This window comes from Marmota flaviventris, chromosome 9, assembly GCF_047511675.1.
Source record: "Marmota flaviventris isolate mMarFla1 chromosome 9, mMarFla1.hap1, whole genome shotgun sequence".
Lineage (NCBI taxonomy): Eukaryota > Metazoa > Chordata > Mammalia > Rodentia > Sciuridae > Marmota > Marmota flaviventris.
This window is the reverse complement of record NC_092506.1, coordinates 973,481-998,922: the sequence shown is the minus strand read 5'-3', so window position 1 is coordinate 998,922 and position 25,442 is coordinate 973,481. Positions and strand designations below refer to the sequence as shown.

At 65.1% G+C, this 25,442-nt stretch overlaps 1 protein-coding gene across 1 annotated transcript in view; it reads right to left on the bottom strand.

Moving 5' to 3' along the window:
• The window catches only part of Muc5ac (mucin 5AC, oligomeric mucus/gel-forming), a 30,537-nt gene extending 11,372 nt beyond the window's left edge, over positions 1-19,165 (bottom strand). Inside the window, exons 1-33 of the mRNA XM_071616898.1 lie at positions 19,093-19,165; positions 17,274-17,348; positions 16,424-16,483; positions 15,867-16,128; positions 15,486-15,603; positions 15,027-15,117; positions 14,199-14,305; positions 13,886-14,099; positions 13,662-13,787; positions 13,357-13,471; positions 13,040-13,178; positions 12,247-12,357; positions 11,765-11,834; positions 11,540-11,677; positions 11,294-11,458; positions 10,572-10,666; positions 9,956-10,082; positions 9,509-9,764; positions 9,381-9,433; positions 8,992-9,092; positions 8,599-8,750; positions 8,215-8,353; positions 7,993-8,106; positions 7,708-7,887; positions 6,719-6,958; positions 6,142-6,298; positions 5,708-5,836; positions 5,324-5,486; positions 4,719-4,762; positions 4,437-4,625; positions 2,155-3,872; positions 1,888-1,944; positions 91-978 (exon numbers count right to left, since the gene is read on the bottom strand). Of these exons, the coding sequence (XP_071472999.1) occupies positions 91-978; positions 1,888-1,944; positions 2,155-3,872; positions 4,437-4,625; positions 4,719-4,762; positions 5,324-5,486; positions 5,708-5,836; positions 6,142-6,298; positions 6,719-6,958; positions 7,708-7,887; positions 7,993-8,106; positions 8,215-8,353; positions 8,599-8,750; positions 8,992-9,092; positions 9,381-9,433; positions 9,509-9,764; positions 9,956-10,082; positions 10,572-10,666; positions 11,294-11,458; positions 11,540-11,677; positions 11,765-11,834; positions 12,247-12,357; positions 13,040-13,178; positions 13,357-13,471; positions 13,662-13,787; positions 13,886-14,099; positions 14,199-14,305; positions 15,027-15,117; positions 15,486-15,603; positions 15,867-16,128; positions 16,424-16,483; positions 17,274-17,348; positions 19,093-19,165 (6,666 nt within the window). The remainder of the gene's footprint in view (positions 1-90; positions 979-1,887; positions 1,945-2,154; positions 3,873-4,436; positions 4,626-4,718; positions 4,763-5,323; positions 5,487-5,707; positions 5,837-6,141; positions 6,299-6,718; positions 6,959-7,707; positions 7,888-7,992; positions 8,107-8,214; positions 8,354-8,598; positions 8,751-8,991; positions 9,093-9,380; positions 9,434-9,508; positions 9,765-9,955; positions 10,083-10,571; positions 10,667-11,293; positions 11,459-11,539; positions 11,678-11,764; positions 11,835-12,246; positions 12,358-13,039; positions 13,179-13,356; positions 13,472-13,661; positions 13,788-13,885; positions 14,100-14,198; positions 14,306-15,026; positions 15,118-15,485; positions 15,604-15,866; positions 16,129-16,423; positions 16,484-17,273; positions 17,349-19,092) is intronic.
• Between the last annotated feature and the right edge of the window lie 6,277 nt (positions 19,166-25,442).

Here is a 25,442-nt window from a genome sequence, read left to right as displayed (position 1 = left end):
GGAGCTTGGGCTGACTGTGAGTGCAGAGTCTGTCTTCTGAACTTGGCTGGTCAGGGTCTCCCTTGAGGTGCTGGAATGTGTGACAGGTACTGTGGTCTGACAGCCCTTGGGGGTGTGGCAGCACAGGACACGCACCTCGTAGTTGAGGCACATCCTCAAGGGCCCCTGCTGCTCCTGGTTGCGGCACACCAGGCCCATGTGGGGCTCGCACTGCACCACCTGGCCCAGGGCCTCAATGCTGACCTCGGGGTGGTTCTCGGCTCGGCACTCCAGCCGGGTGATGTCCTCAGGTTGGAGACAGATCCTCTCTCCCTTGCTCAGGATGTTGCTGTAGGTTTCTGTGTCTCCGCCATGCGGCCCGGGGTCTGGGAAGTCCACGTCGAACCACTTGGTCCAGGTGCACTGTGGCTGGCAGTCGGTGGTCTGGGGTGTGGAGTGGGTGCTCTCAGGTGCTGGAGTGTGGCTGCTGCTGCTTGTAGGGACAGGGGTGGAGCTAGTCTTCCCCGTGGAGCTTGGGCTGACTGTGTGCACAGAGGTGGAGCTGGTCTCCCTCGTGGAGCTTGGGCTGACTGTGTGCACAGAGGTGGAGCTGGTCTCCCTCGTGGAGCTTGGGCTGACTGTGTGCACAGAGGTGGAGCTGGTCTCCCCCGAGGAGCTTGGGCTGACTGTGTGCACAGAGGTGGAGCTGGTCTCCCTCGTGGAGCTTGGGCTGACTGTGTGCACAGAGGTGGAGCTGGTCTCCCTCGTGGAGCTTGGGCTGACTGTGTGCACAGAGGTGGAGCTGGTCTCCCCCGAGGAGCTTGGGCTGACTGTGTGCACAGAGGTGGAGCTGGTCTCCCTCGTGGAGCTTGGGCTGACTGTGTGCACAGAGGTGGAGCTGGTCTTCTGCTTGGAGCTTGGGCTGACTGTGTGCACAGAGGTGGAGCTGGTCTCCCTCGTGGAGCTTGGGCTGACTGTGTGCACAGAGGTGGAGCTGGTCTGCCTTATGGAGCTTGGGCTGACTGTGTGCTCAGAGGTGGAGCTGGTCTCCCCCGTGGAGCTTGGGCTGACTGTGTGCACAGAGGTGGAGCTGGTCTCCCTCGTGGAGCTTGGGCTGACTGTGTGCACAGAGGTGGAGCTGGTCTCCCTCGTGGAGCTTGGGCTGACTGTGTGCACAGAGGTGGAGCTGGTCTCCCTCGTGGAGCTTGGGCTGACTGTGTGCACAGAGGTGGAGCTGGTCTCCCTCGTGGAGCTTGGGCTGACTGTGTGCACAGAGGTGGAGCTGGTCTCCCTCGTGGAGCTTGGGCTGACTGTGTGCACAGAGGTGGAGCTGGTCTCCCTCGTGGAGCTTGGGCTGACTGTGTGCACAGAGGTGGAGCTGGTCTTCTGCTTGGAGCTTGGGCTGACTGTGTGCACAGAGGTGGAGCTGGTCTCCCTCGTGGAGCTTGGGCTGACTGTGTGCACAGAGGTGGAGCTGGTCTCCCTCGTGGAGCTTGGGCTGACTGTGTGCACAGAGGTGGAGCTGGTCTCCCCCGAGGAGCTTGGGCTGACTGTGTGCACAGAGGTGGAGCTGGTCTCCCTCGTGGAGCTTGGGCTGACTGTGTGCACAGAGGTGGAGCTGGTCTGCCTTATGGAGCTTGGGCTGACTGTGTGCACAGAGGTGGAGCTGGTCTCCCTCGTGGAGCTTGGGCTGACTGTGTGCACAGAGGTGGAGCTGGTCTCCCTCGTGGAGCTTGGGCTGACTGTGTGCACAGAGGTGGAGCTGGTCTCCCTCGTGGAGCTTGGGCTGACTGTGTGCACAGAGGTGGAGCTGGTCTCCCTCGTGGAGCTTGGGCTGACTGTGTGCACAGAGGTGGAGCTGGTCTCCCTCGTGGAGCTTGGGCTGACTGTGTGCACAGAGGTGGAGCTGGTCTCCCTCGTGGAGCTTGGGCTGACTGTGTGCACAGAGGTGGAGCTGGTCTCCCTCGTGGAGCTTGGGCTGACTGTGTGCACAGAGGTGGAGCTGGTCTCCCTCGTGGAGCTTGGGCTGACTGTGTGCACAGAGGTGGAGCTGGTCTCCCTCGTGGAGCTTGGGCTGACTGTGTGCACAGAGGTGGAGCTGGTCTCCCTCGTGGAGCTTGGGCTGACTGTGTGCACAGAGGTGGAGCTGGTCTCCCTCGTGGAGCTTGGGCTGACTGTGTGCACAGAGGTGGAGCTGGTCTCCCTCGTGGAGCTTGGGCTGACTGTGTGCACAGAGGTGGAGCTGGTCTCCCTCGTGGAGCTTGGGCTGACTGTGAGTGCAGAGTCTGTCTTCTGAACTTGGCTGGTCAGGGTCTCCCTTGAGGTGCTGGAATGTGTGACAGGTACTGTGGTCTGACAGCCCTTGGGGGTGTGGCAGCACAGGACACGCACCTCGTAGTTGAGGCACATCCCCAAGGGCCCCTGCTGCTCCTGGTTGCGGCACACCAGGCCCGTGTGGGGCTCGCACTGCACCACCTGGCCCAGGGCCTCAATGCTGACCTCGGGGTGGTTCTCGGCTCGGCACTCCAGCCGGGTGATGTCCTCAGGTTGGAGACAGATCCTCTCTCCCTTGCTCAGGATGTTGCTGTAGGTTTCCGTGTCTCCGCCATGCGGCCCGGGGTCTGGGAAGTCCACGTCGAACCACTTGGTCCAGGTGCACTGTGGCTGGCAGTCGGTGGTCTGGGGTTGGGTGACCTTTGTGCCCACTGATGTCCCTCTACTTGTGTGCACTGGTGTTGGGTGGATAGTGTGCCCTGTCGAGGTGGCCTGACTTCCCGTGGTCACAGTGGTCTTCGTGGTGGCGCTGGTCTCCAGGGACTTGGGGTGTGTGGCGATGGATTTTGGGGTCCCTATGGTCTCGTTCCTGCAGTAGTCCACCAGCTCACAGCACTGGATCCGGATCTCATAGTTGTAGCAGATTGGCGGCAGCTGGTCCCTGTTCCAGCAGATCAGCCCTTCCTCAGAGTTGCAGGTCACCTGCTGTCCCAGCTCTGCCAGGGGCGTGTTGGGGAAGAACTGAGCCCTGCACTCCACACTTGTGGGCCTTTCACAGAACTTATACCCTTTGGATCTCAGGTTGTGAAAAGTGTCAAAATCTCCACTGTCTCTTCCAGGCCCGGGGTAGCTGCCATCTATCCACTGTGTCCAAGTGCAGGACTCCCGTAAGCAGCTCACCGGGCTGATTCCAGAGGTGGTCGGCACATCCGTGACCTGGGAAGTCCCCGGGGGTGATGCAGAGGCAGAGGATGTTCCTGAAGTTGTTTTTGGCCTTGGAGTTGGGTTAGACTTCAAGAAAGATGTTCTGACAGGTGTGGAGGACACCGTGGCACTGGTCGTGGGGACCGTGCCCGGGCCACTCGTGGTGACAGGAGAGGCTGTGGATGGTCCCTCGGAGGTGCTGGCCCCTGTGTTGGTTGTCCTGTGCGTGGCTGGAGGGCTGGAGGTGGGGCAGGGCAAGGGGCTGCAGCACAGGACCCTGATCTGGTAGTTGCGACACAGGCCTGATGCCTGGTCCCTGTTGTGGCAGGTCAGCCCAGCCGTCGGGCTGCACTCCAGGTGCTGACCCAGGGCCTGGAGCGGCACCTCGGGCGCGTCCTCAGCTCGACACTCCACTGCCCTCGGCACTTGGCAAACCCGGAACCCGTGGGCACGGAGGTTCTGTAGCGTGTCGAAGTCACCGCTGTCCACGCCCTGCCCGGGACGACTCACATCCAGCCAGGGGGACCACAGGCACTTCTCCCCACAGTGGGCAGAGGGCGAAACAGGGGATGTGGCAGGCGTCGTCCTGAGGGGCGTGCCCGTGGCCGTGGATGAGGCTGTGCTCACAGGGACGGAGTGCACCGTGCTCTGGGTGGGGCTGGAGCCCACACCTGTGGTCTGCCTCGAGCTGAATGCTGTGGGAAAGAAGGTTGCGGGCTGAGCAAGGGGCACACTAGGCTGGCTTCGCTGGGTCCTGGCTCTGATGACCTTGCTGTCCTGTTGGCTGCCTGGTGGGCTTCCCCACAGCAAATGGGCAAATGTTGAAATTTGAATGACCAGGGACACACAAGTGAACCTGTCTGCTCAGAACCTGCCCAACAGTGGGCAGGTGGGCATCACAGTACTTCAATAAACAAGTGGATTGACCTCAGTACAGGGCATCTGCCCCCTGGGCCTGCCCTGAGCAGAAGCCACATGCATCTGGCTGCCTTGTGCTGGAAGCTTCGAGCCGGGGCCTGAGCTCCCCAAGGAGCGGTGGATTCCAGGTCAGCCAGAGTGAAACCCTGGAGCTAGCCCCTTCCCATGGCAGGGAAGGAGGAGAGAGTGAGCCACTGCCGTGCCTGATACCCAGGGGCTGCCACCGCTGCCCAGAGCTAGGCGTGAACCTGGCCTCCAGCAAGAGAAGCCACGCCAGTCCGCTGGGAGAGCGACACCCCCCAGGACACCCAGGGCCCTCTGCCATCACCCGTTGTCCTTACTGTGTGGGGACGTGGAGAAGGAGAAGGTGGTTGGGGGCCTGGGGGTGGTGGGGCTGCAGGTGAAGACCCTCCTCTCCACGGTGCCGTTGGCCCTGCAGTGGGCGGAGATGCAGCTGCCCATGCCGTCTGTCGTGTTGTAGATGACGTCCCCCGGGTGGAAGTGCCGCCCGTCGTAGGTGCAGACGCAGGCTGTGGGAGCACAGCAGCCATCCGTGAGATGGCTGAGGCGAGGCCGCGACCCTCCCCACCAGACCCCAGACCCAGGAGGCCACGGCTGCTTACCACCACTGTCATAGGCGCAGTGCACGCCGTTCTCGGTGCAGATGCTGGGGAGAGGGAAGGAGGGCTGGGGCACGGGCGCCAGCACAGCCTGCCCTCGGCCATGCCCACTGCCGGGGGTGGAGTCCCTGCCCAGGCCTGGGACTTCACACTTAGCTTCCCGAGGTCCCACCCTCTTGAGGACTCCCCAGTCCACACAAGTGGAAGCCGGGTGGGGGGCCAAGGAGCTGCTGGTGCTCTACCCAACCATGGCGTTGGCTGCCCACCCCTGGGTCCCTGGCAGATCATCTGGCCTCAGCTCCCCCACCACCCCTCCTGTTTGCATCCCAAGAATCCCCCGACCAACAAGCACCAACACTCAGCTTCACCCCTGAGCCTGGGGAATCCGGGGGATAGCCCCTGAGAAATGCCTGCCGTGGTCCAGAACCCGGACCCAGAGCCACCGGCCCATCACGGCAGACACCACCCCTGAGAGCTGAGGCCCCTCCCCCAGAGACCGGCCCAGGGCACCCTCTGGGTCCTGCAGGCACGAGTCCCGGGGGCTGCTGGTTATGGGCCTGAATCCCCCACGTGCTCTAGGCTCTGGGGCCTCCTGCCAAGGGACTCACCAAGAGTAGCAGTTCTTGTCCGAGGGCACGGTGGCCCCGGGCCGGTAGGACTTCCCGTGGATGCGGCAGGGTGGGGGGGGTGTTGGGGTTGAGCACTTGTCCACACACTGCATCTTGTCCTCATCGAAGATGGGAGCCGACGGGGGGCATTTGGGGTAGCAGCCTGTGGGACAGAGAGGACTGAGTCCCAGCCACGTAGGCCAGCTGGCCACCCCACCCCAGGACTGTCCCCAGCCCTCAGCCTTATCCACGACACCACCGTGCACCAGAGGCTGAGGCCACGGGCTCCTCGTGGGGTCAGGAGAGCGCAGCCCCGTGAGCTGCCCAGGCCTTGGGAGCAGAGCCTCAGGCCTCTCCCCCCCCCCAGGCCCGTCCCCTGCCCACCTTCGAGGCCCCGCAGATCATGGAGGCAGCGCCCACTGGGGTTCCGGCAGGTGCGCATGCAGGGCGCCCCGCAGGGCTGGAAGTGCCACTCACACTCCCCCTGGGGGTTGTAGTAGTCGCAGAACAGCGCTGGCGGGGCAAGGAGGGTGGTCAGAGCGGCCTGCACCTGGGGCCTTCTAAACAGACCAGGGCGGGCCAGACCAGGGGAGGCGCCAGGGCAGGGTCTCCAGCCAGAGCAGCCCAGCTGGGCCCTCGTCCCCGGGCTTCTCTGGGCCAGCGGAAGCTCTGCTGAGCGCTCCACCCGAGGACGCCCGTCCACCCCTTCCCTCCTCCTTGGAGGCCTTCTTACTCCTCCAGGGACAATGCATGCAGCCAGGCACACGGTGCTGAGCGCTGCCACCTCGGGCCCTGGAGCCCCTGGCCCGTGTACTCACGGCAGACGTCCAGTGTCCTCCAGGACACGCACACGCCGGCTTCATGGCAGGCCTGGGCATAGGCGGCCACAGCGGTGCAGAAGCACTCACAGTCTCCCCCCGAGTCGCAGGCACACGCGTCACCCACGCAGGCCTCGTAGTACATGGTCGGCTCCACCTGAGGGAGACGGGCCTCAGACTCCCGGGAGCCACTGGGCTTTTGGAGGATCTGGCCTGTGGCCACTGACCTGGGCCAGTTTCCACTGGAGCTCAAGAGAGCAAACGCATGGCCTACAGTGGTTTCCCGGCACTGCCTTTGTGCCCACAGGCCAGCTCCCACCTGGCCCACAGGCTCCTGCCCGCCTGGGGCTTCTGGGGCAGTGCTCAGAGCAACACCCCACAGAACTCAGGCCACGGCTGCTAGGAGCAGTGCACCAGCCCGGCCACTGTGGCATGTCCACATGGGACCCCGAGCCCCAGGTCTCTGCGCTCTTAGCTGATGCTGCCCTCCCCCTCTTGTCCCCTCTGCCTCCTGGGACCATTGCCCGTGGTCCCTTCTCAGCCCAGAGACCCCCCTGCCCTGCCTGGCTGGCCATACATGGGCATGGCAGGTGGCGAAGGTGGCACTGTGGATGATGCTGCACTGCTTCTGAGCCCAGGCCTTGCGGTAAGGGTTGGTGGTGCAGGGGTCCTTGGGCACCGGGGCGTCCGGGCAGGACGGGGAGAGCTTCCAGCTGTTTCCAAACTCCAGCGCGTCACCCACCACGGCCTGGCTCCGCGTGGTGAAGTCATTGAGGGCATTGCCGTCGAAGTTCCCACACAGGCCGCAGACCCTGCCCTGCAGAAGCACAGGGAGAAGAGACCCTGGGCACAGCCCCTTCCTCAGCCCACCGCCACCTGAGCATCCAGCAGGATGGTCCTCCAAAGGGGAGGGGTGCGAGGTTTGCAGGGTGGCCTCAGGGCCCTGCTCACACCCTGCTGCCCACACAGCGCCAGAGACTGCGAACTTTCCAGGGGCCACCACGGCCTGCCCTCCCTCCAGCCTCCTGCCTGTGCTGGGGCCACAGCAGCCAGCCTGGTGTGTCCTGTAGTGGGCTGGGCAGTGGCTCTGACTCAGTCCTGGGGCTGGACCGAGACTGAGTGGAAAGAGGACCTTTCCAGATGTGGTAGGTTGAGGTCACACTGGGGTAGAATGGGCCCTCAATCCAATGTCCGCTGTCCTTATGCAAGGGAGGATGTGGACACAGACACACAGGGAGGGCCCACATGGTGACAGAGGATGGGGAGTGGCCCAGCCACCTGACAAGGATGCCCTGCCCAAAGCTGCGACAGAAAGGTCTCTCCTGGGAGCTCAGCCTGCACCTGGCTTGGACTCCCAGTGTCCAGACTGAGGGCATCCGCAGCCTGCCCTCCCCTGGGCTGGGACGCTGCAGGACTCACACACCAGGGCTCCCTCCTCGCTGCTGCCCGGAGGCTCAGCCCCGGCATCTGCTCTCAGACCCCATCTCTCCCTCTCTGGCTGACTCTGTCCCTCTGCCCCTCCGGTATGTCCCATGGCCCCCAGCAGGGGCCTCCTCTGGGCCTCACCTTGAACTCAGGGCTGAGTCTCAGGAAGATGCTGGTCCTCCTGTCCCACAGCAGCACCAGGCCTGCGTCGGTGTCCACCACCAGGTAGATGCCCATCTGGCGGATCGTGTAGGGCGGCTCCTGGCCTGCGCCCTTCTGGACCACCTCCACCTTCCCACTGCTCAGCTTTAGCTCATAGCTCTGTGAGGCAAGGCGTCCCTTAGGTCCGGGGGACCCTGCCCTCTAGGTGCTCTGTGCCACCATGGAGCCCCCAGAGTGCCCCACCCAGCTGTGCCCCTCACTCACCCCCAGGAAGATCTTAATGTCCTTGGAGCAGGTGGTCCCCGTGGTACCACAGGGGACGTTCTCGGTGACCACACGGAAGGCGTCCTTGGCGCTGCCGTTACCGCCGCAGTGGTCCTGGGGAGAGGAGGCTGTCAGGGCGGGGCTCGGGTGGGCCTGCAGCCCCCAGGGCAGCTGCCCCACAGGGCTGGGCGTGGCTATGGACAGAGGCGGCAGACCACCTACCTGCACCAGCGTGTACTGGCAGTCCCCACTGAAGGTGTAGCGCTGGCCGTCGAAGGTGAGGAAGTGGCCATCCCCGTACAGGGCACAGGTGGCCAGGCAGGGCTCTTCTGTGCACCGCCACATTCTGTTCTCACAGGTGCTGCAGAGGACGAGGGGTCAGGTCAGGGTACTTCCAGGGGCTCTGTGGGGACCCTCGGTGCTTCCTGGCAGCCACCCCTCCCCAAGAGGAAGGACCCAGCAGACCAACAGATGCCCAGAGGGTCTCGTGGCCTGGGCCACCCAGAGTCCCCCTGAGAACCTGGGCCATGTGTGTCAGCCCGGGGCCTTGCCAGGGCTTCCTCGGCTTCTGACAAGGACCGTCCCCTGGGGCGCTGAGCCACATACCAGGTGTTGCAGCCTGCCCAGATGGTCTCCCCCGGCCTGTAGCTGGCCCCGTTGTGCATGCAGGGGCAGTCCTCAGCGGCAATGCAGCCCCCACTCCCGTCGGCCACCAGCCCTGGGGGGCACACGCAGCCCGGCTCACACTGGGGGCTGTACTGTAGGGCACATGGACACAGTGAGTGGTGGGGACAGCTGCCTGGACCTGCATCGTCCTCCACGGGGCCAAGGGTAGGCGAGCCCAGTCAGCAGGCAGGGGTCCTCCAGGGACCCGGTCCAGCGGTTGGCCCGGCTTGGCCACCCCCTCCCCCAGGAGCATCTCTGAGGAACCCTGGCAGGAGGGGTCGTGGGGGACCCTGGCTACCATCAGGGAGACTGTTGGGGCCACCAGTCACTCACACAGGCCATGTCCAGGGTATGACAGCTCTTCTGGCAGCCAGCTCCGGTGGCCCCATGTGTGGCATTGTGGCAGTCGACGTAGACCATGGGTGCGTCACACACTGGGGAAAAGGGGGGTGCAGGGGACCCTAAGTCCCTCCAGCCAGGCTCCGTGCACATGGCCCCCAGGGGCGGAGGAGCCTGCCTGGGCAGGGGGTGGGAGTGTGGAGTGCCACACTGGTGTGTGTCACTCCGCTGACCTGGGGCAGAGCCCAGGGCTCAGACGGTGCTAGACACAGAGGCCAGTCAGCTGCCGCTGCCCCCTAGCTTGGAGTGGGACAAAGAAGCCATTCAGGGCTTCCCCTGGAGAGGACGGGCCTGGGGACAGCCATGCCCCTCTCCGAGCTCACCTTGGGTGGGCGCTGGGCCCCCGATGCAGGTCAGCGTCCCCTGTGTGCAGGTGCTGTGAGGAGGGGATGGTCAGCAGGTGTGTTCTGGCCAGTGAGCCCCTGTCCCACACCCCTGCGGCACATCTCACCAGACGGCCCCGCTGTCGTGCAGAGACTCGCCGTTGGGGACCATGGAGCCCCTGTGGTAGCAGGGGCAGCTGGCAGCCGGCACACACTTGTCCGAGGCGTCCAGGAACATGCCCTCTGGGCAGGCGCAGCCATCCACAGGGACAAAGCTGACATGGCAGGTGACGTCCTCCTCGCTCAGGGCACGGCAGGTGGGCTGGCAGGTGCTGATGTGGTAGTGGTAGGTCATCGACTTGGGGCAGGTGGTTGTGGGCTTTGCTGCAGGAAGCCAGGAAGAGGGGACACTCAGGATGCTGATGGGCACAGCCAGGTGGGCAGCAGTGGGTAGTCAGGGACCCAGGCCTCCTGGACAGAGCCCCAGACTGTGATGGCCGTGGGCAGAGGACGGGCCTTGGGGGGGGTGGCTCTGAGGCCTGGCGAGGGGGGGGGCCCGCTTGCCCGGCACTCACTGCAGACGCCGGCCCTCCAGCCACGCAGCAGCACGCCCTTGGTGGCACAGGCCTGCACGTAGGAGGACAGGGCCGCGCACATGCAGTCCTCGCTCTTCTCGCAGTTGCACGTGTCGAACATGCAGTTCTGGGGGCCAGAGCCATCAGGGTCAGGGACTCAGCACACATGTGGCCAATGTCCCCCACCCTGCCAGCCCCTGTCTGGGCCCCCATCTTGGCCTCCTGGGACGCTTCCCTGGGTCCTCCCTCACACCCCACGTGCAGCTGAGCAGAGCCCCATGCAGGGCTGGCCACCCCATGGGGCTGGGGCTCCAGCAAGACCTTGGCCCTTTATCTCTGTGGCCCAGGGGTCCAGCCCCTGCCACGACTGATTCCCTGTTTGGGTCAGCTCCTGCGTCCAGTACAGGGCTGGAGTCCCAGGCAGGCCCAGTGCATGAGTCAGGGGGAGCCCAGGGACCGGCTTGGTCCTGGAACCCACCCTGGGGCCTGCTGGGCTGTTACAGTCCCGAGAAGGCTCACTGCCCAGCGCCCCTTCTCAGTGTCCCCTGACTCCCTGGGGGCGTCCCCATAGCCCAGCAGCAGGACCTTGACTGCAGGAGTGGTGGGTGGGCATTACCGAATAGTAGGTGCTGGGGCTCACGGTGGCGTGGCATTGGGCGAAGGGGCCGTCAGGGCTGGTCAGCTGTGAGCACCAGTGCTGGGCGTACTTCTCTGTGGGCGAAAGGCAGGCTGTCCATGGTCACTCCTGGGCAACCCACCCGGGGCTGCTCCTGCCCGCAGCAGATAGAGCCGGCACTCGGACACAGAAGGGCCCGTGAGGCCTGGAGGCGCCATGGCTACTGCTTCTCTCCTTTCCTGGGTCCCCAGCCCAGCCTCCCAGTGCCACCACCTTCTAGGGACGTGGGTAGCCACTACCAGGGACGGACGTGACAAGACCTCTCCACCCCTTCTCTGGGTCGGGGTGGGCCACACAGGGAGAGCAAGTGAGCCAGGACCTGCTGGCTGAATGCCTGCCCGGGGCAGGGGCTGGACGGTCAGCAGCACAGGAAGACGGACGTACTCCCCTCCACCCTGCAGCCGGCCCCAGAGCTGCAGGTGAGCAGCCTGGTCGGCCCGAGGCTCCTCCGGACCTGACGACCGGCCGGCAGACACACTGGGCTCCGCTCTGCCCCCGTTTCCTTCTTCCCAGACTCACCTCTCGGGTGACAGTGCACAGGATGGCCAGCTCACCACTAGCCTGAGGCGGGGACAGCTGTACCCCAGGACAGAGTCAGGAGACACCCAAACAGGTGCACCAGCCCCTGAGTGGTCCTCAGGGAGCCAGCGATGGCCACGTACCGTTCTCCACGCTGAGCGAGCAGGGGTCCTCAAAGCTGCTCTTCACATTGGGGCAGGCAGCCTGGGTCTTCCAGGTGTTGGCGAAGGCGGCACCTGTGCCCTCCACCACCCCGCTGTTGGTCCGGAAGTCATCGGCCTGGATGCTGTTGAAATTCCCGCAGAGACCTGGGGAGGAAAGTCATGTCGAGGCCCTGTGCAGGCTCAGGGACGGGGTGGGCGCCAGGACCCCGGGGTGCCACCTCTTACCACAGGTCAGCCCCCGGAGCTCAGGGGCCAGCCGCACAAACACCTGCATGGTGGGCACCAGCTGGATGGCCAGCTGCACGCCCAGGTTGGTCTGCGCGATGATGAAGAAGGTCGAGGGTCTGAAGAGGGTGACGTTGGCTGCGGACACAGCACAGGGGTTTCACGGGGAGGTGCCGGGCAGGACCCACAGGCAGCCCCAGGGCGGGAGTGGGCCAGTGCCCTCACCTGTGGACACCGGCAGCTGCGTGTAGATCTGGTTCACAAACACCTCCCCGCTGGCCTTCACCACCACAGCCTGCGGACAGCCAGCGAGTCAGCGGGGGCCTGGGCGGCCTCCACCACCGCCCCCTGGTCCCTGCAGAGGCTGCGGAGTGCGCCTAGAGCCCACAGGGCGGCGACCCTGAGCTCTGCCCCTGACTCGCTCTGAGTCTGACCTTTCCGAGGGTCACACGTGCTTTTAGCCACGTAAAAACCAGACAGTGTCAGTCCAGCAGAGACCTTGCTGGCCAGGGGTGTGTCCCTCCTTCCTGGGGCCGGGTGGGGCTGGCACTGAGCTGCTCCACTTAGGGACGGTCCCTCAGAGGACCTACGAGCAGGGACACGGCTGGCCGGGGCAGAGGGTCCACTTGCTGTGGCCAGATCCAGGGCTTGGCGGAGAAGCCTGGCAGCGGGGGTCGCGCCCCGTCCTGCCCGTGGGCGACACTCACCGTCGGGCCCCCGCCCAGGCGCAGCTCCACGCCCTTCAGGCAGGTCTCGCTCTCGGTCAGACCGCACCTGCGCAGCTCGGCCAGCACCGTGAAGGCATCGTCGTTGCAGGGCTGTGGGGAGCAACGTGGCGCTCACCTCTTCGGCCTCGCCCCTGTCCTCCAGCCCACACTGCCCCTTGCTAGAAGGCCCCGAGGGCACAGCCAGGCACCCAGGGAGGAAACTGTTCACCGTCTGAGGGAAAGCACTGCCTCCACACAGGTCCTGGGGGAGGCCCTGGGGGGCTGGGGGGGCTGGGGAGGCCCTGCGGGAGGCAGACCAGGGGTCCCAGGGGCCGGCAGAGGGACAGGGAGCAGACATCCGGGGCAGCGGCTGCCCACCACACTGCCATGGTGGATGCAGGACGCCAGGCCTCATCCACCCCACAGATGCACCTCGCCAGAGAGCCTGCCGGAGGCCACGACACAGGGACCAGGGCACGTGGGTTTTGCTCTTCAGTGGTGGCCAACACCACGTTGACCCAAGATGATAAGAGGGCGAGCTGGGCGGGGAGGTGGGCAGCTGGGGTTCAATGCACTTTCTGCCCGACCAACAAATGACCCCCAAACTGCTCTAAAAATAAAGCCACTGGAAACCCAAATGCAAGGTCAGAGGGGTCAGGGCACTGGACAGGGGACACTACACTCCAACCAGCATCCAAGTGACCCAGGCACTCCCTCATGGTCTCCCCTGGTGAAGCCCGGGCTGGGGGGGGGGCCCAGGGAGGCTGGCCGTCCCAGGTGCCCAGGGCTGTACCTTGGTCAGCACGTAGCTGCAGTCCCCATGCACTGTGTACTGCTTCTCGTCAAACGTGGACAGGTGGGAGCCGCCCAGCACAGAGCAGGTGCCCTGGCACGGCACCTCCTGGCAGCTCCAGCGGCCTCCGGAGCAGGTGCTAGGAGCAGAGGAGAAGGAGCACAGTGTGTGCTGCCCAGGGCACCAGGCCTGCCGCACCCCTCCAGACGGGGCTTCCGGCAGGCTGCGAGGCCACAGCAGACCTGCAACTAGGCCTAGCCCTGAGCTCCCAGAGGAACTGGCCCTCGGCAGGCTGGGGACAGGGAGGGACCTACCACTGGGTGCAGTCTGTAGAGTAGTTGGCCCCTGGAGCATAGGAGGTCCCATTGTACAGGCAGGAACACTGAGACATGGGGACACAGCCAGTCTGGCCGATGTCATCAAACACCGTCCCTGCAGGAAGCAGGTCAGCTGTGACACAGGTACCCCCAGGGCCCAGCCAACCTGAGGCCCAGGGGCACCCCCAGCAGGGTCTGAGGGGTCTTTTTTCTATGTTCCAGCCATAGCCATCTGGCACCCAGAAGGCATCTGTGTTTGGGGGGGGTCCTGTGCCTGGGTTGGCAGGGGTGGGCCCCCAACTGACCCTCAGGGCAGAAGCAGCCGGCCACACAGTGGTCCTCGCAGAGCTGGGAGCGCTGGGGGTTGGAGCAGGTGTCGGTGCAGGGGGAGCCACACTCCTGGTGCTGCATGTTCAGGGGGCAGGTCTGGTCTGCAGGGCCACCGGACAGGTCGTCACACCCAGCTCCTTTCCCTCAGGACAGCGTGGTGGGAATGGGCACTGGGGGTAGGGCAGGGCTGGGCACTCACAGCAGAGGTCGGGGCCCCTCCAGTCCTGGGGCAGGCCCCCTGCGTGGGCGCACTGCCGTGAGTACTCGGCCAGCGTGTGGCAGATGCAGCTGGGCAGGTCGGCCTGCTCACAGAGACACAGGTCCTGCCGACAGGCCTCCACGTAGCTGCTGACGTCCACCAGGGCCGCACAGCCCGAGAACAGCTGGCCTCGCAGGAGCTCCTCGCAGATGCCCTGGGGCCAGGCAGGAGTCCAGGCTCGGGGACGCCCTGCGAGATCGCAGGACCACCCACAGCCCCTCCCCCCACCTCTGCCCTGCACTCTGAGGCTTACGGAGCCGGTGGAGCAGTTCTGGGGTGCAGGGTCGGGGTCCTGGCACTGTTCCGTGGGCCCGTCCATCTTCTGCAGGTTCCCAAACTCGATGGGGGTCAGCCTGACATCTGTAGGAAGCAGGGAGCTGGCTCTTCCTGCAGGCCCCAGACCCTGCAGCCCAGCACCCAGGCCATGAAGTCCCAGGGGCCAGAGCCCCCAGGTGGGCTTCCCCCTCCTGCCCACCCTGGGACACTCGGGGGGTCTTGAAATGACTCAAGGAAGCAGCAGGAACCTGGAGACTGTCCCTGCCGCTGGGCTGGGCTGCGCCAGGGGCTGAAAGTGAGCCTGCGCGTCCCTGGCCAGCCCTGCGCAGGGCCTCGCTGGCCAGGGGCAGCTGGAGGCTTGGGCAGGCTCCATGCCCCTGACTGGACACCCTTCTGGGGGTGGGCCTGGCAGCTGGGGGACGGTCAGGGAGGCTGGCTGTGCAGCCACAGTTGGAACGCCACTTCTCGTGGCCACGACGCGAGCATTGAGGAAGCAGGTGCGAATTTCCAGGGAGGCTGCGGGTCCTGGGCCCCTGTCCAGGGCAGCAGCACGGAGGACAGGGTCCTGACTGGCTCTCAGCTTCCCACACGCACCCCTGAGGCAGGCAGACGCCAGGACTGAGTGGGCACGTGTGTCTGCGCACGTGTGTGTAGGGTGTGTGCTAGAACCGTGCCCTTGAGCAGGTCTGCATGTGCACACGCCTGTGCACAGGTGTGAGAGTATGTTGGCAGGGGCTGTGGGACTCTGGGAGACCGGGCCTTCCGGGGAGCTGAGGAGGGGACAGGTGGCCTCGAGGAGCCTCACCGTGGGAAAAGAACTCGCTGAACACAGGGATGCCGTTGAAGTCCCCACAGAGCCCACAGGTCTGGTTGGCGAACTTGCTGTCCAACTCTAGCTGGAATGGGAGGAGCCATCAGAGCCAGTCCCAGGACAGGAGGGACCAATCCCCAGGGAGACACAAGCATGAGGCCCACCCAGGAGCTGCAGGCAGCGCGGCCCCGAGCAGGGCTCCTCTGTGGGAGCAGACCCCAGGGCTCTGCTGGTCCTGCCCCTCACCTCCCGTGGGGCAGGGTCTCATCCTCTTGCCCCCTTGGCCCAGGGCAGTCTCCACCCTCTGGACAGCTGACCAGGGCAGGCCAGGCCCTTGGAGGACAGGAGGTGTGCACCCCCGCGGGGAAGCCCATCCATCCCGCCTGACCAGCCTCACCCAGAGGACCACCCTGTCCTCCCAGGAGGCCTGTCCTCCCCACCCCGCCGCCTCACCAGGAGGCTGTCATCGTCCTGGTCCCACATGAAGACGAGGCCCAGCCGAGCCGTGACTTTCAGGTTGCCGTTGCTGCGCTCCATCAGGACCCCAGACTGGCTGAAGGGCAGCTGGACCCTGTGGAGAGAGGGTGGGGCTGAGGCGCCCAGGGGCAGGGCGAGGAGGGGGTCACCGCCAGGAGGGTCCCCAGCCTTGTGAGTGACAGGAAAGAGCGCCTGGAGGCCCTGGTGTCCTGGAGGAACCGGGAAGGGCCCCGGAGGGCAGGTGGCTGTGTGCAGGGCCCAGAGAGCCTGGCCAGCACCGCTGCCTCTTCCCTCAAAGGTGACGCCCTGCCCACCCCCACCACCACCCCACAGGGTGCCACCGGGGCTCAGACTCACGGGTGGCCATTGACCAGGACGGAGCTCTCATTCAGCTCGATGACCAGGCCATCGAGCTTCATGATGACCCTGCTCAGTGTGGTGGTGTTGGCCGCCCGGCTGCGGCGCAGCTGCACGTTGAAGTCCTCGTAGGCGGCTCCACAGTGAGCAGAGAACACGTAGTTGCACAGGCCCGGGAAGCGGAAGATGTCGCCGTCGAAGGTCTTGTAGTGGAAGTCGCCCCAGGTGCTGCACACCCGCCCGTTGTGGGCCCGGTTCAGGGCTGCGGGACAACAGCGTGGCCTTTGGAGGAGCTTGCCCTGCGCCCACTGCACCCACCAGGGATGACCCTCCACCTGCCCCCGGAGTCCCCCCTCGTGCTGCTGCCCAGGGTCAGGCATCTGGGGTCCCCTCTGCACCCAGGGAACTCTGGGAACCGGCCATGGCAGTTTGGGACAATTTTCCAATGCTTCCTCACACCCGGAATTGGGGGTTCCCTTTCCAACAAGCCCCTGCAGGTGTGAGGGAGGGGAGCCCCGCTAACCCACACCTCTTTCCCGGCCTCGGGTTTCGCTCACCTTGGACCACAGGGATGGCCCTCAGAGGCGGGGTGTCAGTCATCCTGAGGAGGGGGTCCCCTGTGGAGACAGCAGCTCATGGGATGTGCATACAGCCTCCAGGAGCCAGGGACGCCACTGCCCTGAGGAGATGGGCCAGGGCCAGCGGATCCAAGCTCTGGGCCTGTAAGCCCAGTCTGGCACCTGCTGTTGAGACCTTCACCGAGCGCGGCACCCGGCCCACACCCAGCGTTCCCGGGCCTTCCCATCCCTCTCCGCTGCAGAGCCCCGGGATGCTGGCCCTCACGGCCCCAGGGCCCGGAACCTGCTGCTTGTGTGTGGGGTCTCTTGCTCCTGGGATGCAAAAAGGCCTGGGTCAAGGAGATTAGGAGATTAGGCACTGCTGCTCCTGGTTTGGACTGTTGTGGGAAAGGCCAACAGACGGGGCTTTAACCTGAAACACCCCAAACGCCCGCTTTGAAACCTCTGGCCGCCCTCCAGAGCCAGCACCAGAGCCTGAAAGGTGTGCGGGTCGCTGCAGCAGAGTCAAACAGGGAGAGACGGAGGGACCCGGCCCCCAGCCCCAGCACCCGGCTGGCCCTGTGGCGATGGAGCCAGCAGCCCCTGAGGTCCCTCAGGGCCTGAGCTTCAGGGACCCACCCCTGACCGGTACGGGCTGCGCCAGAGAGGCCAGGCAGGGACTGGCCAGGCCGTGTACACCAGCATGTCTTCCGGCCCCAAGTTCTGACGCCACAGCTGTTGTCTGCTGTAGAGCCAGCCCAAGACAAGTGGCCCCTGGGGACCCTGTGCCCACCCAGGTGGGGTCAGGGGCTCTGCAGGCAGAGGGTAGGGAACAGAGGCCAAGACTCACCGCTGTGCCCTGGAAGGGGAGAGAGGTCGGCGCTGTGCTCACGGCCGGGTTGCAGAGAGCCCTGCTGGGCCTGGCCTGCGGAAGAGGGGGCAAACCTGAGGAGCCGTGCAGACAGGTGCCTCGGGATGTGCCACCAGGCCTGCAGACGGAGGGAGGTGCGGGGTGGCCAGCGCAGAATGTTCCCTCTGCCCTGTTGGGGGCTGGACATCTCCGTCCATGTGGGCTTTGTCTGAGTCGGGCTGGCGGCTAGAGAGAGACCCCTGGGGGCGTTCCCTCTGCTGGCCCCGTTGAGCCCTTGGCCCGGGCCACCTCACCCTGGCCCTGCATCTCCAGGGACCACTCCTTCACTCCTGTCCCTTCAGTCACTGTGTGGGGTGTGGGAACAGAGCCAGCAATGCTCATCCTGGGAAGGGACTCCACTGGGAATCAGGACTAGAGATATGGCTCAGTGACCGCTTGTCACAGGAGGCCAGGGGTCGGAGGGCCAGGGTGAGCCGGTGCTTCCAGTGGCTGGATGGGCCAGGAGGGCCAGGGCAGCTGGAGCAGGGCCTGCAGGGAGACTGGGCCCTCCATGGCTGCACAAATGTGCACATTATCCCAGACACTGGCCTGACGCCCCCCGAGCCAGGGTGGGGGGAGGGGCCTGGCCCACCCAGAGCCGCGCACAGGAGGGGCTTGGGCAGAGCGTGGACTCACTCCACTGAGCCCACCTCCCAGATCCTACACTGCCCCTGGGGTCCTCGGGCCAGGCTGGGGGCCCTCATCTCCCTGGTGCCCTGCTGCCCAGGGGTCCTGTGAGGTGCCAATTGGCCGGCCCAGGGGAACAGACACACGGGGACAGAGAAAGAGTGGGACCCACACGTGCCGTCGCCCGGAGGCTGCCCCCTCCTCCACCAGCCAGGACGTCCTAGCTGTGCTCCACACCCCCACAGTGGGCGGCGGGAGGCCTGGCCTGGGAGGGGCCAGTGAGGCCAGGCCCCCAGCATCAGGGAGCAGTCCTCGCCCTGGAAATGTGCTGGAGGAGGCCACCGGGAGGGTCAGTGGGGCTGGGGACTCGGGTGGTGCTGGCTGCGACGGGCAGCTCCCCTGGGAGCCCCATTCACCCCTGTCCTTCCCTGCGGGCCCAGCACTCCTCCAAGGGTCCTGGGAGACTTCTGAGCCCAGGGAGAGCCACACTGAAGGAAAGGGGGTGGCCAGGAGGGGCAGGGAGCCCAGCACGTTCTCGGAGAGATGCAGGAGGCAGGAGCCGAGGCTTTGACTCTGGGGCTGCCCAGTGGAGGGGAAGGTGGGCAGGGAAGGCACCTGCCCTTCCAGGAGCCCTGTCTCTCCCACCCCTGGACATCACCCGGGGCACCGTCAGCAGAGGCCGGGACACCACAGAAGTCTCAGGACCCTGAGCCCCATGACTCTCAGGGGTGGAGGGGTGGGTGAGACGCTTCCCCTTTGGACATCACACCTACCCCAAGACATACCCCAGGCCACCCCCAGGAGCCTAGACAGGCAGGAGCCGGTGAACCAGGCCTGTGGGGTGTCCAAAGGGCAGAGAGCCGGCCCTGACCAGGCCTGAGCGGACTCTGAAAATGGGCTCCTGCTTCTCCCCTCAGAAGCTTGGCAGCCCAGAGCCCACCCGACCCACCAAGCCAGGCGCTGCTGGAGGGTGGTCAAGGCCACAGGCAGGGGCGCATGGCTGGAACCCCTCATGGACACACCTAGCTAGCCCAGGACCCAGGCAAGGACTCAGCTGCCATTGCCCACCTGGGGCCGGGGCCTCCCCGGGTCTTTGGGGAGCCACCTGGGGAAGCTGGAGGTTCCAGCCTACCTGTGTGCTGGGTGCAGGCCAGGGCCCAGGCCAGGGCCCAGAGTGGGGCCAGCTTCCTCCGGCCAACAGCCATGGTGTGGAGAGTGGGGAAATGTCCCCACAGGTGGCCTCTGAGGAGTGACTCTGGTCAGCAGCAGGCTTTTATAGCCCCGGGGCTGGCTCCAGCCCCAGCCGCTTCCCGTGGGTGGGCGGGGCCAGCCTCTGGTCCCCCTCACCCAGGTAAACAGTGGGCGCTGGCTGGTCAGTAGCCGGCAGCAGGCAGACAGGGGTGTGTCTGTGGGTGGGGCCTGGCTGCCCAGGGGTCCCCCAGTCCTGCTGCGGGGAGTTCTCCCCACCTGTCTCCCCATGGGGACCTTCCCTGACCCCTTCTGTGTCTGGCCGCCTGACCCATGAGCTCCTGGTGCCTCGAGAAACCCCAGCATTTGCCCAGCTGGCCAGTGCCCCCCGAGACTGCCACAGGCCTGGCTGGGGGTCATCCTTACCCTCGCTTCCTCCTCAGGGCAGCCCCCAGCCCTACCTGCCCAAGACCCAGCTATGCCTCAGGCTCCAAGCCCCTCGCAGGCCCTGGGCAGCAGAGGGCCAGTTGCCTTCACCGGTGGCCTCTGGCTGTGAAGAGCTTGATGCCCACTAGGCTGGAGAGCTACTGATGGGCCCGAGCCGACTTGGCCTGATGGCTCTGGCTGAGAAGGTGCCATCAATCACATCATGAGCATTGCCAGACCTGGAGTAGGGCCTCGGGGGTCCCCAGACTGTCCCTGAGGCCTACAGGTTTGGGCACCAGGAGTCCTGCCCATCCTGAGGGGCTCCACACGGCCTCTGTCCCCAGCGCTCTTGGGCACATTCTGCCTGCCACCGTGTGGGTGACCCACTGCTCCTTGAGGGCTTCTCCCTGCCCTGGGGCAGAACCTGCCCAGCCTTGGGGGGGGGGGGGCAGAGTCAGTTTTTAGGCCAGCGTTAGGAGAGTGTGGCCCAATGACTAGTCCCTAAATATCAGGGCCCTTCTCCCATGGCTTGCAAAAGGAAGGTCACTGGGACAGGGGCTGTGCCAGGCCAGTGGAATCTCACTCACCCTGGAGGGCATGAAGTCCGTGGGGCACCTGGCCAGGCAGCAGCCCTGCAAGCCCTCACCCCCGCTGAGCCCCAAGGCCACTCAGCGCTGGGCTTGGGCTTGGCTGAGCCAGGGCCCTCCCTCCAGGATCAGATAAGCGAGTGTTCCTAGAGCCCAGCGAGAAGGGCTGGGGTTGTGGCCCTGACGGAGTGGCCCCCGGAGTTACCATGGAGATAGGGAAAATGTTGGGGCCTGGGCAGGGTGGGGGCCGGGCACGTCCCACAGCATCGTGGTCATGCTGCCGTCAGGCTGCTAATCCTGCCTCCAGCCCCCGGCACAGGAAGCCAGCACCCAACCGCCCCTCTGTCCTGGCAGGCTGTGCCCGGGTGACTCAGTGGAGATTAAGCCCCAGGCCAGCCCAGATCCGGTTGGTTTCAGGCCCCATATTGGGGCAAGGAATGCCAAGTCTGGGTATCCTGCACCCCACAGAGGTGGGGGAGTGGGGGCCTGGGGACAAGGAAGCGCCACTGACCCCATACGGTGGCCCTACTTCCCTTGGGGATGAAAATAGATCTGTCCCAGGACCCCCAGGACCCCCAGGATGCCAGGTGCTCCTCATGGGCAGAGTGGTCAGCCCAGCACCCCTCAGATGTGTGAGATGAACATGACTAGCCCCAGTCCCCTCAAGCAGAGCCGCATGGTTAGGCTGCCCTTCCCACTCTGCTTCTCCATCCCCACCAGAGCAGCAAGACTCTGCTCGGGTCAGGAAAACAAGGCCCGTGGCCCGGCCCGGCCCTGGCCCTGCCCGACCCTGGCCCGGCCCGACCCTGGCCCGGCCCGACCCTGGCCCGGCCCAACTGTCACGGGCCCAGATGAGTGGGATGGGCCTCTGGTTTCAACAACTCCAGGCCCAAGTTGGGGTCCCCCCGACTGTCCCAGCTTGTCACCGTCATTTGCAGGACATGGGGTCAGCCCAGTTCTGGCCAGTAGGACCTGGGGGCCATGCCCTGTAAAATGCCCAGACTAGCCAGGCCTCAGCCTTCCTTCTCCTGCCCAGGAACGAAGGGCAAGGGGCTCTGTCTTGTGAGGCCAGGGGTGGGCAGCTCCCCACGCTCCCCACTGTGGGGCCCACAGGGCTCCGTGGGGCTGGCCTGTGGCCCTCCAGGGCGGGAGGCGATGGCCCTTGTGCCTACGTGGACCAGTCCTTCACCCTCTCTATGCCTCGGAATCCTTGGCTGTCGGACCCACTGTGCAGAGGACAAGGTCAGTGCAGCATGCTCTGAGCTATCCTGGTCCTGGACAGTGCCCAGAGGCCAGGACGCTCCTGCCTGCTGCTCCCAGGGCCGGCACCTGGCACTCCTCAGACACGCTGAACCACTCTGGCACCCACCCCTTTCCTGGTTACATGGCGGCATGTGAAATAACGGTAGGTTTACTAACAGGCTCGTGGGACTCCCGGTCACTGATGCACGGTGCATGCCCAAGGGTCTAGGGATGGGCCCACCAGCAAGACCACCAGCAAGACCAGCACTCTGACTGCCAAGTCAGCAGTGTGCGGGGAGGACCCGGCGTCCTGTTTGATGAGACCTGTGTGAAACCTGGAGAGTGATTTCGTGAGCTCTCGAGGAGGAAGCGGGCTCCCTCCTGGCCCTGGGGAGGCCCCTTGCAGCCCAGCGGGGCAACCTGACACTTTGAGGAATTACGGCTGGTGTTGACAGAAGGGGCAGGCTCCCCAGTGGATTTTCACCAAGCCAGGAACTTCCTTGATCAGCGGACATCATCTTGAGTTTCTCCCTGCTCCGCTTAGGGGGCCAGAGAGGGCGATGGCCGCGGCGGGGCCTCCCTGCCCTGCACAGAGGGAGCTGAGACCTGGGCTGGCTGGGCGGGGTCAGCACCTCAGCACCAGGGAGGAAAGGAGCAGTGTGACTTTGGTTTTTGGTGGGGCCACTCTGATTTGAGCCCTTTCGCACGGGTTTGTTTTCTCTGAATCACTGGGCAAACAGAATTCCTCCCAAGATCTGGCCTGGGCAGCTGAAGGAAGTCCTGTCCCCCTCAGACCCATGGTTCTGGCCAAAGCACCAGCTGCCTGCGTCCATGTCCACAGCCAGGACCACATGGTCGGCTGCTGAGAGGGGCTGATGCTGGCCTTGAGCCCCGTGTCTCCCAGAGCCTGACGGGCACCCGCCCAGTCTGCCCAGGTCTCCCGCTCCCCCCACCAGCAGGCCTGGCGCTGGCTCCTGGGAACCTGGTCTTCGTCCTGCTCCTCCTGTCCCCAGGGCTCCCATACCTCAGTCCTCCAGCCCCTGACCACCTGTCACCCTCCTATGTCCCCAGCACCTTCAGAGCAGCTCCAAGTGCGTGTGTGCCTACAAATAAATTTGGGGTGGAGGGTCACAGACCCTGGGACAGATCCCCTGACCAGGTCCTCCTTGGGGACCATGGCTCAGCCAGTTTCCTCAGCCCAGACCTTTCCTCCCAACCCTGAGACCCCCAGGAGTCTCCGGTAGTGGGAGGCGCACTTGGGACCCTGCCCAAGCACCCTCCACAGCTGTTTTCCCACCCTGGGCAGGGGACCTGGAGCACCACAGGGCCACCTCAGGGTCACAGTGCACAGTCCCTCCAAATGTTCTCACTATTGATCCCAGGCCACTGGGGCCCAGCGAGAACGTCTGACCCCTGGACAAGAGGAGTATGTGCAGGGCCCTGGCACACAGAAGGGACCGCTTCTCCAGGTGACGAGTTCAGAAGGCCCTCGTGGGTGTGCACCCACAGTAGCCAGAGGACCTGTTCACACACCCGGGTCACAGCCCATGAGCCACCAGCCAAAATGGGCAAGTAGCCCCTGTCCATTACAGGATGGACGTGTACACCTAGTGCAGGGCACGCCCAGGAGGAGCAGGGCTCAGCCTTCAGAGGGGATTCTGAGCCTGCTGCGGGGACGGGCCCTCCTGGACACAGGCAGGCCCAGAGAGAAGCCCTGCGGGATTCCGCTGCTGCGGGCCCCTCGAGCGCCCAGATCCTCCGACAGAGGCAGGAGGCGGAGCAGTTTCACGGGGCAGAGCTGGGGCCTGGGGAGGTGAGGAAGCTCTGGAGGAGGCCGCCCAGCAGGGGCAGGTGCCCAGCACCCTCGGACTGGGCTTGAACGAGGTCAGGATGGGCAGTTTGGGTTTGTGGACTTGACCTGCTTTAATAAATTGGAGACGCGGTCCCACACCTGAGAGCCCGAAGGCGTCTTCTCGGGACTCTGGGGAAAGGTCCTCCGAGAGGAGGCGCTGCTCCCCGCCAGCCCTGGCGCCACGCTCCCGCCCACAGCTGGGGTCCTGCTGACCTCCTGCTCCGCCTCACCCTCCGCCCCAGACCTTCAGGGCTGATTTTCCTGGGGAAATTTCCTGTCCTGGGGAAGGGCTTTCTCCCCAGGGCTGGGGCCAGGCCTGGGACGCCGTGTTCTAGGGCCGTGAGTCCAGAGGCATGGGCAGCCATCCTGGATGGCACAGCCAGGTGCCCCATGTTCACCCTCCTGGACCCCTGAGGAGCCCACAGGTAGACAAGCCCGGGTGCCCAGGATGCGGGCACCCCTGGACTCCGCCTGCCCACCTTCCTGGCTGGGGCCCAGGGGGTTGGCCAGCAGCTCAGCCCTGCACGGCAACCTCGGGCCCACCTCATGTGACCAAGCCCCCAGGGAAGTGGGGGCACCCCCCCCACACCCAGAAGGACCAGGGTCAGAGACGTCAGGGCCGGCAGCCAGCAGTGGCCCTGGGGAGAAACCCTCGGGAAAGGACGGCACTGTGCCAAGCAGTGCACACTCATCACGCACAAGCTCAGAGTTGTGAAGCTGAGGGGGAGAGGTGAAGGGCACAGCAAGGACCAGGAGGTCAGCTCAGGGAGGGCAGAGGTGGACGCACTGCCCAGAGCATGGGCCACGGCCTGGGGCACAGACGCACACATAGGCACAACCACACACACAAACACACAATCACACACACGACCACGCAATCACACATGCACAACACACACAAACTCACAACTGCACACAGACACGATCATGCACAAACAACCACACACAAACGCACAACCACACACATGCAAATGCACAACCACACACACAACCACGCACACACCCCAACCACATACACTCACAAATGTGCAAACACACACGACCATACCAACAGGTGCTCACAAATGCACAAACACAAGCGCAGACCACATCAGATGCACTTACCAAACACACCTATAGACACACAACACACACCCAGGGGCGAAGAACGAGGAAGGGAGCAGGTGAGCCCAGTCTGCCTTGCGGCCTCCACGTGCTGCCTGGCCCCTCCCATGGCCTGCACCTGGCAGCTCTGTGAGAGCCTTGGCCGCTCCATGGGCTACCACGGCCTTGGCCTCAGCCTCAGCCTCTGCCTGCTCTGCCGGGGGTGTGCAGAGGGGCCTCCTGGGACCCTGGGCCTCCCTGGAGACTCTAGGCCCCTGCCTGCACCGTGTCCCCCCATCCCAGGGCCCCTCCTCCACCAGGTCTCCCTGTCCCTCCCCCACCCTGTCCCCCCTTAACCCAGGGCCCCTCCTCCACCCTGTCCCCCCTTAATCCAGGTCCCCTCCTCCACCCTGTCCCCCCTTAATCCAGGTCCCCTCCTCCACCCTGTCCCCCCTTAATCCAGGTCCCCCCATCCCATGGCCCCTCCTCTGCTGTGTCCCCTTAATCCAGGGCCCCTCCTCCACCCTGTCCCCCCTTAACCCAGGTCCCCTCCTCCACCCTGTCCCCCCTTAATCCAGGTCCCCCCATCCCATGGCCCCTCCTCCGCTGTGTCCCCTTAATCCAGGGCTCCTCCTCCACCCTGTCCCCTTAATCCAGGTCCCCTCCTCCACCCTGTCCCCCCTTAATCCAGGTCCCCCCATCCCATGGCCCCTCCTCCACCCTGTCCCCTTAATCCAGGGCCCCTCCTCCACCCTGTCCCCCCTTAACCCAGGGCCCCTCTCCACCGTGTCCCTAGTCTTGGGGAAACCTGAACATGTGCTGCTGTCCCCTGTGTGGCCACTGCCCACCTGCTTTGCCTCAGTCTCCCTTGGCAGCTCTGCGTCTTGGCCCGCCGGTCTTGTGTCCCAGGAGCTGAGTGTGTTCCCAGGGATGGGCTCGTGCCCTTCTCCTGTGGCTGCAGTGTGCAGAAGAGCGCGGATGTGCCCGTGTTTGGCACACGGACCCCGTCATCTGACGGACGGCCCCACAGGTGCGCGCCCTCCTGGCCCCTGGGGCGCTAGCTTAGGTGGCGAAAGGGACTTGCAGGAGGTCAGGGGAGGTCTC